General features: G+C 39.7%; 1 protein-coding gene across 1 annotated transcript in view; it reads left to right on the plus strand.

Annotated features, from left to right (window-relative positions):
• The first annotated feature begins 736 nt into the window (after positions 1 to 736).
• Positions 737 to 12,836, plus strand: part of PEX7 (peroxisomal biogenesis factor 7) — a 53,004-nt gene continuing 40,904 nt past the window's right edge. Inside the window, exons 1-5 of the mRNA XM_004673884.2 lie at positions 737 to 981; positions 2,396 to 2,453; positions 3,290 to 3,440; positions 11,632 to 11,709; positions 12,085 to 12,193. Of these exons, the coding sequence (XP_004673941.1) occupies positions 852 to 981; positions 2,396 to 2,453; positions 3,290 to 3,440; positions 11,632 to 11,709; positions 12,085 to 12,193 (526 nt within the window). The 5' untranslated portion in view covers positions 737 to 851. The remainder of the gene's footprint in view (positions 982 to 2,395; positions 2,454 to 3,289; positions 3,441 to 11,631; positions 11,710 to 12,084; positions 12,194 to 12,836) is intronic.

The following is a 12,836-nucleotide window of genomic DNA, read 5'->3' on the forward strand; positions in this document are numbered from 1 at the left end:
CATTTCTCTTGGTAGCTACTGCGTTTTGATTGGCTTAGCTAATTACATGTCTATTAGACTTATCTCTTAATGGCTTAACTATTTTTTAGTCATCTTTTGAATCTCAAATGCCTGCCACTATACTCAGAGTATAGTTAAGCTGACATATGACTAGGTTTGTACCCGTCGACCTTGCTTAATTATTAGCTGCACCCTCTTACCCTCTCAAAGGTGTCTTGTTTGGCAGATAAGTTATATATGGTCACCCGCCAAGTAGTAATACTCCATAAGTGTTTGACTTGACTGTATTGTCTTAGTTTTATTTCATTAGCCCCAGCACCTGAGCATTTATTATAGCACAAAAGGTAAGAATTTAAAAACTGCTTTAATCGTTTTCACTCTGACCTTACCCTGTTACCTACAGCAACGTAGTCCTCAGTAGCCTTGTGGACTCGCCTCATGATTTCGGAGTTTGCCTCAGCTTGCCTCATTTTTGTAAAATCTTCAGGAACATTTCTGAATGCCAGTTTTTCAAAGGTTCAATGCAATAACTTTTTAAGAAGTTCTGCAGTAGTGATTAATATGCAAGAACACAAGTTGTTCTAACCATTGGTCTTAGAATCGTGGCCCTTTTCCCTCTAACTTGTCAAAACGGGCGCAAATCAGTTTGTTGTGCCCAAAACAAAAATGGCTCTCTCAGGCGTCAGTGCCCTTCCTCTTCCAACCAATGGAAATCCAGCACCCAGGGCCACTTGTGCTCACTTCCGCCTTGTCTTCCTGGGTCTCCTAACTTTGACAAGTTCGGACGGTCATCCGCCGGCGCGGAACAAGTTCCGTGGCCGGGATAGCTAGTTTCGGAGGCTGCGGGCGGGATGAGCGCAGCGCTCGAAGGAGCGGCGCGGACGCTGCGGGTGCCGGGCCGCCACGGCTACGCCGCCGAGTTCTCCCCGTACCTGCCGGGCCGCCTGGCCTGCGCCGCCGCGCAGCACTACGGCATCGCGGGTGAGGCCCGGACACGCCGCGCCGGCGGGGCGGGGACGGGTCCCGCAAAGCTCCGCTTCTCCCGGTGGGGGGGACAGCACTTCCGACAGTAGACAGTGCCACAAATGAACGCCAGGGGGAGGCAGAGAGGCCGCCGCCTCTCGTGTCCTTTGCCCGCTGTGGGACCCGGAGCGGGGACCTGCAGCGGAGCAGTGTCGACGCCTTTTCCACTTGCAGTGCGAAAGTAGCCAGTGCACGGGTTCCAGAGCGCCCCGACTCCACCGCCATCGGATTCCCCCTAGGTTCACTCAGCTCGGCCCACTGCCTGTAGAGCTTGCATGGCCCCTTCCACCGGTCCGACGGGTCCTGGAAGACCGTGTGTAGCGCCACCCCAGTGTCTGCTCTTTAGCCCCAGCCCCCACTGTTGACCCTCGGGCTGCCTGGAGGGAGAAGACTGCCCCCGAGCCGACTGCGAGTTACCCTGCAGTGCCATCAGGGATTTTATCAAGATTGATCTCATTTTTGTTGTCTCATCAGGAAGAAGACGGATATTTGCAAGCCCCAGTTTGGGGTTCAACTAATTCACCAGATTGATGTTACATTCTTGCTTCCATTTACTCACGGAAGTTCTCTGAAACAAGTCATTGCTTGTCAGATCTCAGTAGTTTTTGTTGGTTTTGTAGTGACGGTGGTGGACTAATTTCAAAGACTCAGATTAAGTTTTACTTACTATTTTTCACCGTTCGCTCTTCGTGCTTGCAACTTACAATGCTCGACAACCAGCTTTACAATACTTGCCCACCAGACAAGTATTAATGACTCAAGTTTATAATGATATTTTAAATATCTCCCAAAAGAAGTTCATATTTTTTAAAAGGCAGTTATATTTAAATAGAAGTGACTCCCCCATCCCTATAAGAAAACCTTTAAATATGCTGGTTCTTCAATTAAATAGTTCATCTTCTAGAATGGAGGTTCTGTGTTAAGCACCTGCCACCAAGTATGTAGTAAAGTCCACCAGGTGTTTTGCTTAAAAATCCCCAGTTCCATGTACTTTCGATTTACTGGGTGACAGTTTGATGTAGTAAAAGGAGCGCAGTCCTTGGAACCTGCGGATTTGAAGCTTTTTACCTATAAGTTATGACCAAAATTCCTCTTGGGGAAGTTTGTGTGGCTGGCACCTGCCATTCAATTCTCTCCCTTCTATTTGGGCTGTGTCTAAATCCAGTTATTGGTGAGATGATGTGTCTAATATTTAATGCCTAAAGCACAATTTGGGAAGACAGATCTGGGGAGCACGGTCCTGATCACTTTATATAATGGTCTCATTAACTTGTAGGGAGACATTTGTGATAGTAAAATTAGCTACTCAGTGCTTGATAAGTGCTCCTTAACCTTAGGTAGCCTCTCCACAACATGTATTTTTTCTCTTTAGGCTGTGGAACCCTCCTGATATTGGATCAAAATGAATCTGGGCTTAGGATTTTTAGAAGGTAAGGTGACTGTGAAACTTCTATGTATCTTCTCTTGCTATTAAAACTTTATTAGGATTAGGTTTTGAATTTTTTGTTCAATAAAGATGCACAGTATAGAACTTATTTTGGCCATTAAGTTGGAATTATGTCCCTTCCAAAGCACTTGCCTCTTTGAGTCCACTTATAAATTATAATACTTAAACATTAAAAAAAGGGAAACATGATAGTATACTGTGTGACATAGCCTCTCTTTGCTTTCTTCTTGTAGTTTAACCTTACTTATTCAGGAGCTAATTATCCATTTTGGGACTTATCTAGTGCTTCTTTTCCTTTCTTCTTTCCATTGCAGTCTTGGCCTTGTGTGACGTAGGACTCGTTATCACCCCCATTAGAGTTAGTCAGAGTTAGAGAAAGAAAGGGAAATTCTGTTAGAAAATAACCACCTGCTCATTGCTCATGTGAACAATTTATAAGAAAAGCTGAAATTATTGATTTCTAAATTAGTATTTTCCAGTGCTTGCTAGCCCATCCTATGAGCCACAAACAGCGAGCACCCGGGTGTGACAGCACACCCTCTTGTCAACAGCACCCTCCCTACAGGGAGGCCTCGTTTAACCCACTTCTTCCTTCACTAGCTCTACACCCTGGGCTTAATAATTAAGTTTCTTCTGATCTCTCTGCACTTGTTTGTGTATCCGTCAAGTACCTGCTCTGCTTATCTCCTATACTATAAAGATGAAATGAGACAATGTGTTAGAATATGTAATAAGCTAAAAAACAAAACTGTGAAAGCTATGATTGTGGTTCCATTAGCTCATCTAACTAGATTTTTTGGTTTAATTTTTCTGGTGTAGTTTTGACTGGAATGATGGTTTATTTGATGTGACCTGGAGTGAGAACAATGAACACGTCCTGGTCACTGGTAGTGGCGATGGCTCTCTGCAGCTCTGGGACACTGCCAAAGCCACAGGGCCGCTGCAGATCTACAAGGAGCATACTCAAGAGGTAGGAAGGGCAGCCTTCTGGACTGGTTGCTTTTCTCTGCATGAACTCCATTTGAGGATGGATTCATAGGGGAAGTCTTCAGGGGACAAGAAGTTCAAGCTTTCGTGTTTCTTGTGCATGTTAGATGTCGCATATTATTTGACTGTTCAAACGTGAAGTACTTCTTAGCCTAAAGAGCTGGGAAAGAAGAAAAGGTCAGACTTCTCATTAGTCATTAGAAATGCCTGCAGTAGTAAATGTACTGGGCCCACTTCCTCCAGGAGACCCCTTGGTTTATTTATGCTGTGAGGTTATGCTAGGCATGCACTGCCTTAAGGTAGAAGTAGGTGGACTTTTCGAGATTTTCAGAATATATTGGAGCAAAAACATCAAATACTGCATATAAAGCAGAGCTTCCTGAAGAAATTAAACCAACTTTACATTTTTGCTTCATTTGTCCTAAAATGGTAATATTCATGACACCAGGGGATTGATAGCTTGTTTAGTTTTTAGCATATGTTAATATGTTAAATATATAAAGAATATGTTAAATATGTAAATAATATGTTAAGTATATAAAAATAAGATAGGATGTGCGTACCAGTGAAAATCATCTCATGTGCAATCATCGGAGCATGTACCACTCAATGGGAAATTGTCTTCTAAAAGGATCCTTATGAATGATCACTGAGTCTTTACTTCATCTCAGTGAAAGTGAATTTCGCTATCTTGTAACAGGCCTTATTTGACTTTTAGATTGTTTCAGTGGTTAGAAAATAACTTCTCTGAAGCCCCAAACTACCTTACATATCAGTTAACTGTTGCATCCTATGCTTTTCTTTGAAGTGGTGAGTTGAAGTCCAGTTTTTGATGTCTAGGGGAACTCTTGAACATTATCTGCATGTCCCCTTTAGTCTTCCTTATTCTGTACTGTGCACTGTAATTCTCTTAGTCTCTCCTCAGATTACATAATCTCTACATCTCTCACCTTCTTGGTAAAGTCTTTTGTGTGTTCTGTTCTTCAGTATTGCTTTCCATGTTGTAAGCCTAACTTATTGCCAAAATGAGATGATCAGGCTGAACTTTATAATACTTTGTCATCATGATCTTAAACCTCTAGTTCTAATATTGTTACCCAGCATAGCTGTGCACTTTCACTGTCATGTCACAGTGTGGGGTTTCTGTGGGTTCACTAGTGAGCACCTGGGTGTTTGTTATTTGCACTGCTATTAAAAGAGTATATAAGTATAATTCTACAACTGGCAGTTTTTGAACTGAAACTGCTTTGTTGTTGTTTTTTGGTTTTGGCGGACGATTATTCTAGATTGCCCTTCTTTACTTTGCTTTCAAAGACAGTTTTTAATGAGTACTTTTATCAGGATGCCTGTCAGCTATGCATGTAATAGAAAACCCAACTAAAAATGGCTTTGATAGTCCGAGTTTATTATTTCATGCTACCAAGTATTTGGTGGTAGAATGGCTCCAGGCTTCTTTAATTTGGGGCTTGACAAGTACCCTTGCTTCTGCTGTTTTGCTGTTATCTTCAGGGGGGTACTTTCCTTCTTGTACTTTTTGTAGATTGAAATGTCATCTCATCACCTTGCTAGATCAATGAGAAAAAAAAACAAACGCCCTGGGCCGAAAACAAGGAAAAAAAATTTCCTTAATACCCTATAGTACACACCTCAGTGCCCAAGGAGCATTATGTTTCCAGTCTTAACATTGTCACTGTGAGGGAAGCAAGCCACTACTCCTGTCTTCAGTTACACAAAAGTCAGCTCTGGAGCAGGGAGGAGACAGAGATTTCTCCGAGGGACAGAACTGGGGTTTTACAAACGAGGAAGAAAAGGGATTGACTGTTGGAGAGCCAACCATCTCTGGGTGTTTCCACCTTCCTCCTTGTCTTCCTTATCAGTTTTTAGTAAAAATCAAGCTACACCAAGCAATGTGGTGAATAGAGAATTGTAGGAATCTCATAAAGACCATCCTCCATGAGACTGCCAAGAGGAAGAATTTCTGGTGGTCCATGTTACAATACCCATAGCCCTTTCCATGAAAGAGAAATACAGAATGTATTCAAAGCATCTCTTAAACCAAATACTTAGCAATACTTGAAAGGATTTAAGGTTAAGCAAGAGTTTTTGAAGTGCTAATAAATATTTCTAAATAATTTAATAAGTGATTGGGTGTGGCCAATTCCTGTCTCACCATTTTTAGGGAAGCTTCATTATGTGTCAGAATAGCAAACAATGAGTCATATCCCCCTTTGGGGAGTAAGTATAAGGATGACAGCGTGGTGTCAGGCAGGCTTGAGGTGAGTCTAGACTCTGACACTGCTTTGTGACCCTGGGAAAGCCACTTATTTTTCCTAAAGCTTAGTTTCTTCCTTTGTGAACTGAGGATAATAGTAGTCTGTGTCATACGGTTGCTGGGAGCACTTAGGAAAGATCCAAAGCTCAGTAAATATGAGCTATTACTTGCTTTTATTATAACAGGGTTAGAAATTATGAAACACGTTAGGTATCCGCCAGCTACCCATTCTACTGTTTAATGACTGAGAGTTGTTCAACTATCAGTTTTCAGATAGTTAGATGAGTAGGTACTGAAGCAAAAAGAAAATTAAAAACAATATATTTTAGGCCTTGTGGAATAATGATGGTGAAAAGATACAAAAGAAAAAAATAGATATTATCCATATGCTTAACTTTTAAATTTAGCATCAAAGCAGGAATCTGATTCTTTATAGTGTTTAACTGGTGTCTTCCTCTTGGCAGTCTCATGGAGGATGGTCTTTATGAGATTCCTACAATAAATTTCATTGCATTCATTAAATACTATCAAGAATTGTATAGCTTGGTATCAATGACTGAACCTGATATCAGGTTATAAATTCCTCTCACTAGTGACATGCTTTACAATAACACCATCTTTCGTGAAGAACTGATCCATAATTTCTGAGTCATGCTGACTCATCAAAATTCTCAGGTTTTGATCTGACTGACTGACTACATCTCTGGGAAGTAAGTCCAAAATATGCAAGGACCAACAGTCAGAATTCATATGCCCATACAGTATGCTGCTCTCTTTGGAAAAATTGTATTAAAGAATTCTGTTTCTCCTTGAAAATGGTGGAGTGGGGCCCTCCCTGGTGGTATAACGTGTTAGGATGCAGCACTGCACTACAAGCTAGCCGCAGCTGCTTCAGTATAAGTTCAATCTCCGGCACTGAAGGTGACCTACATGGCACAGCAGACCTCGCCTGTCTTGCCCACTGCTCCCCTCAACTACCATTATCTTATGGCTAGCAAACAGCCACCAACCACAGAAAGTCAACTAAAATAAATCTCTTTTCCACATTCTACTGCCGCTGTAGATTGTTCCAGCTGTATTACTAAAGTTCACGGCCCTTTTTTAACTTTAGCTATAATTTTATGTAACTTTTTTTTAAAGATTTATTTAATTATGCATACAGAACTGGGGTACAGGCCAGAGATGCGGAGGGTGAGAGGATTCACCAGAGACAGAGCAGGGAGCAGAACAGGTAGATCGACGAAGTACACTGCTGAGGGGAGCAGCAGGCAGGTCAGGAGAGGTCTGCTGGGCCATGTGGATCTCCTTCGGGGCAGGCGGGAATCAAACTCATGTGGAAGTGGCTTTTAGCTTCTTAGTGCTGTGCTTTAACCCGCTGCGCCACCAGGGAGGGCCTATAACTTTTTTTTTTTTTTTTGAAGTGTTGGCAATGGGTTAGAGTGCAGCATTGCAAGCTAGCTGCAGGTGCTTCAGTGTGAGCCCCAGAGGTGATCCACATGGCGTGGCAGACCCCTCTGGACTGCCTGCTGCTCCCCTCAGTGGATTAACATTTAATCTTAAAAATTGAATAGGAGCTATCCATATAAGCGGATTTATTACTTTTTCTAAAATAGTATATATGTCCTAGTTCTTAATCTGTTAAACACCCAGATGCAATGACAGCTCAATCACAGTGAATACCCCTAAGAGCCCAGATTATGCTTCAAATACTGAGTTCAACGAAAAGGAACAGGGATCTTTGGAGAAATAGTTGATTTCAGTCCTGGACAGGAAGTATACAAGATGAATCTGAGAATGATTCAGAAAGTTAGAAAGGTATGGAAGGAAACAGGGATCATATCAAAAGTTTAGAAGAGACTCTCATTGGCTATGTGGTACTATTTGATTGTCCAAGAGAATGACCACAATGAATTGAAAAACTGCCTCCCTCCCCCCCACATATGTATACTTTCAGCCACTACATGGAATTATAATGATTAGAAAAAACTGGTTTCCATTAAAGATCAGTAGGACAATCAACTTATTGTGAAAATGGGTAATAATAAAGAATCACTTATTCTCCCATTTGTTATCTCTTTCCTGTATGAATTTTATTGTGGGATAGTTAAATATTTGTTCCATAAAATTTTTAATAACAGAATTCTAGCTAATAAATGCAGAGACATAACCATTAGACAACCACTATTTAGTATTTCCTAGTGAAATAGTGAGTCTAGGCAAGGGTTGTCTGTGGATGCTGAAATGAAACCATTAATATTGATACATCTTCTGAACAATCTTAGGATTACTAAAAGTGGGTCACCTGAAAATCAGACACCTCCTCAAATAAAAGGAAACTGAGAAAAAGGCTGAGCTGAACCTAACCATATCTCTGGATCTAACTTTAAATTTAAAGGAAATAGGGAAGTAGAAGAAAGACGAATTATGAGAAAACAATTAGCCGTATCTAGACAGTAAAACATTCTTAGGGACGAACAGCTCTTTCTTCAACAAATAAATATCCTGGGGAGGGAAGCTTTGGATAGGAAAAGCGAATTGGGAGGAGGAATACTTTCCTGTATTAGAGGAGACTCAAGAGAGACATAACTGTAAGGTGTGAATATTGTTGGGATCCTGATTCAAATAAACTGTGAAAAGACACGTTTGGATAATCAGTGAAATACGAATATGGCTTGAGTATTAGATGATACTGAGAAACTGTTGATAATCTAGATGGGTGTGAAATGACCTTGTACTTATATAAAAACGTAAAAATGTCCTTTCCTGCTGAAGTATTTTGAATAAAGTGGCCTGGAGTCAGTCAGCCAGCCAGCTAGTATTGAGACACATGAAACAGATGGACAAAGCGTTGATAATTATAAAGGGTATGTGGTGGGTACCTGGAGACTTATTATTTTAAAACTTATATAATGAAAAAAATTTAATTTAAGTTTCACATTAAAATAAATATGTAGCCTTTTCCAGTAGCTCAGTAATTAAAAGTCAGTGTCCCTTTTCTTTGTATTGATACAGATAAGCGTGGACATTCTGGACATAGTTTTTATTTGATGATTTTTAATTAAAAAGACCAACTTAAAAAGGGCAGTACTATACAGTACATTAAAAATGTACTCTTTGGGAATTGGTTTCAGTAATAAAATTTGTCCTCTCAAACTCTGATTTTGATGAGGTTCAGATTTCATAAAGCAGCACAAAACATGGTTCACTTTTTTTTCCTTTTTTGCAGTTTTCCAATTATTTCTCTGTCACTGCCAAGAATAATTTCTTAAAGTAGGCCTTTAGAGGACCTTGCTTTTAAAGCATAACTACATCTCTCTCTTCTTTTTTCATATTTAACTTGACCATTTGCCATATCTAGCATTTGAATTGGAATAGAGGGGGAAATTGGGGCCAGGGAAAAGATATGAGAGGTACTTTCCACCTAGATTTGTCTCTCTGTTCTTTCAGTCATTCCAAAAACTTTGATTAGCTCTGCTGTCTGCAAGGACCTGTCCTCGGTCTGGCTAGAAAGATGTGCAAGATGAATAGCATTGTCCGTGGCCTTCTGTGATCCTTCCTCCCTAGGGGTGAAAAGTGTAAGCTGCTAGTTACCTAATTTATAATGTGGTGGGCGCTGTGACTGTACCAAGTGCTGAGAGAGTGGAGGGTCTTGTCTAGGGGGAGGCACCGGGACATCCTTGAGTCTGAAGGGAGAGTAGGAATGAGCTATTTAAGTGAAGAGGCCAGAGGAACAGGATTGGAGGCGAAGAGAGCCTTCATGACTGAAGGGGAAGAAAGCAAAGTATGCCTGGAGTAGTTAGTGTTTACAGCAATTAGTTCACACTAAGATCAGTGTGAAGACGTTGATTTAAAAAAAAAAAAACATTCCATGTGTCTAAAATATACATAAAATATAATAAAAGTAGTATAATGAGCATCACATTTTCACCTCCTTGTCTAGGAAATAAGCTGTCACCTAGTGCTTGGAGCCTTTGCTGACTCCCTTCTGATACTGTCCTTCCTGTCTGCCTCCTGTTTTCTTCCTTTCTACCTAGAAGTAGTCACTATCCTGCATTTTCTATTTATAATTTTGTATTTTTACTATGTAAATGTAATACTTCCCTAAATCGTGTGTGATTTTGCCCCTTGGGAAATAAGCAACAGCATAATGAGTCTCATGCTCAGGAGAAATTATGTACCGACTTGCACAGGTCTTGTCTTGGGATACTCGGCCTCGCTGTTACTCAGACATGCTGCTCTGTTTCCTGCTTCAGGGTCTTTCTCTGTTCTTCTCTCAGAAGTCTTTCCTCTCAAATCTGCAGTGGTGTCTTCTTCTGCACTGAGGTCTCTGCTCAGACAAATCTTTCCTGACTCTCTAGTGTAAAATGACCCTCTGCCTTTGTCATTGTGCCCCTGTCTCCTTTCTTTGCTTTGTTTTATGTTATCGTTTTCCTCCTAAATCACAACCTGAAACATATTTATATAGAACCTGCTAAAACATTGGATTACTAAGGGCAGGACTTTGTCCTGTCTATTGTCCTATCCCAGCCTTTTACGCTGCGTAGATAGAAGGTGCTTCATAAATATTTGTTGAACACATCAGTGAATTGATTGAAGTCAATTCATCCCTTTTCAACTGTTTCCTAAACATCTCTCTGGCTGTAAACTTTTTTTTTTTTTTTTACCTTGAGGTTAATGCCCAACGCTGTTCTTAGTAGACATGTCTAAGTGACTCTCTTGCTGTCACTTCAGACTCTGTATGTCTAAAATTACACATTATCTTCTTTCCTCCAGCCTTCCAGTTTGTAATGCCACTGTCACCGAGCCTCAAGCCCAGGAGCGTTGGTGTAACCATGCAGTGCCCGCTGGGCCTCATCCGTAGGGCACTTTCCATATCTGTTTCTTCTTTAGGGGAGTTTCTGCTCACTGTTTTACCTCTGCTTTATGCTACAGACATTTGCCACCCTTCAAAGCCCCCTTGAATCCTCTTTGGGTCATCAAGCTGAGTTTCCTTTTTGACATTCCTTTCATCCTTATTTCTGTAGTTCTTTTTTCACTTTTTAAATACAGTTTCTGGATTAATTCGATATTTTTTTTAATGCATGCTCCAGCATGGCTAAGCACTAAGCACCAGAGGTAAAAAAAAAAAACCCATTCTTAAGCCATAATAAACCATGAGCACTCATATTTCTTAAATAAGTGGAGTAGAATTTTAAAATTCAAAGTAACGCTGTTGGCTGATCTCATTTAACCACATATACTAAAATTCATATCAATACTGCTTTCACATAAATATTGTTATGCACATCTTTTTGAACTTAGTGATCTATACATAATGTGTTGTATAAAATGAAAAATATTTCCATGAATTTTCAAAAGGTTCATTTGAAGTAGTTCACGGAGAGCAGTGAAGCATAGATTAGAATAGCAGCACTGGATAACAAAAACTGTTTACCAAGAGATCTGAAAGGATCACCTGGTTTCTTCAAGCTTTTTCTAAGAAAGGCCAAATAGGGATATTAATTGAATTTTAATGCTTTCTGATAAACATTGACCTGGCAAGCTTTTTTAGATGACCAACTTCTAATCTGCTTTGACATTTCTTCAGGGTGCTGCAAACAGTGATTTGTTGGTAGGTTTAAAAGCGTGTATAATTTGTTTTAGTGAAGAAGGTTTGGAAATACTGTGTAGAATACTGTTAAAGTACAGTGGAGTTTTATCCGTAAGGAATGAATCTGCAACAACTGACAAAATGACCTTTCCATTTCTCAGATTCCCTTTTGGGATTTGTAGGACTTTATTTTGATGTTGCAATAAAGTGAATTAATTGTTCTAACTGGGCTATCACAATTATAAAGAGATAAAGTGTAATATAGAACTTGACCATCTTTTATAGTCTAATTGTCCCTTTGAAATGTCTTAGGTATATAGTGTTGACTGGAGCCAAACCAGAGGTGAACAGCTTGTGGTGTCTGGCTCATGGGATCAAACTGTGAAACTGGTATGTCAGCCTTACTGTATTTAAAAGCAAATGTTCTCTTCCCCAAAGCTTCCACTTAACTTTTTTCGTTCCTAGAACGTGCTTCTGTAACTTTTCAATTGGATGACTAATTTTCTTTAAAAACCATTAAAACATTTATTAGAATTTAAAATTTTCTAATCATTTGTCAGCAAACTAATGATTAACTTAGAATTTTTACTTTGATCCCTTGAATGCTGTTTTGCTTTATGTAAAAAATTTACTTAAAGACTTTTGTATGTATATATATACATATATATATTGCACTATAGATACATAATAGTTATATACTATATATGTAAAAGCATACATTTGAATTAGCCATTAAATATAGTTTATTTATTCATTTATTTGTAGTGGGATCCAACCGTTGGAAAGTCTCTGTGCACCTTTAGTGGTCATGAAAGTGTAATTTATAGCACAATCTGGTCTCCCTATATCCCTGGTTGCTTTGCTTCAGCCTCAGGTAAGTAATTTGAGCGTTACAGAAAGCAATACTTATAGTGAATGTTGACTTTGCCTTTTCCAGTAGGTGGCGCCATGTACCTTAGAGTCTGAGCTATGAAAGTGCTTTGCTATTCTTGATGCTCTTTAGACTTTATCATATTTCTCACCAACTTCTAGGTAAGAATTAGCTGGGTTGGATTACTAATCTTTCAGTTATTTTAACCATTTACTTAACATGTTCATTTTTGTATGAGGTGTAAGTGGTAGGAGACAAAGAACAAGTGAGGGTGTTTCCAAACGTGGAATGTGAAAGTCCTCTGTTGCTGGCTGGTTATGGGGCCTAGAGGGGTGGGGTGAGTGCCTTCATATGGGGTTTGGAACGTGTGCCTTACGGGGGGTTTTGTGAATATTAAATAAGAGAATACACATCAAGTGTCTGGAATGTAGTCAGCCTCCTTTCCTTTCCTGATGTTTACTCTCCTCTTAGCCTCTTTAATACAGTGCAACTAAGCCATAGAAAGGATTTTTGGGTTTTTTTTTCTAATTGTTTGCTGTTGACTTATGTCAATCAGCAATTCTAAGAGAAAGTAGAGACATATTTATCTCTTATTGTAAATTTCATTTCATTGAAATTTAATAATTATGCTTTTACTGTCATAAAT

This window comes from Condylura cristata, unplaced genomic scaffold, assembly GCF_000260355.1.
Source record: "Condylura cristata isolate star-nosed mole 26May11 unplaced genomic scaffold, ConCri1.0 scaffold00001, whole genome shotgun sequence".
In the NCBI taxonomy this organism is placed as follows: Eukaryota; Metazoa; Chordata; class Mammalia; order Eulipotyphla; family Talpidae; genus Condylura; species Condylura cristata.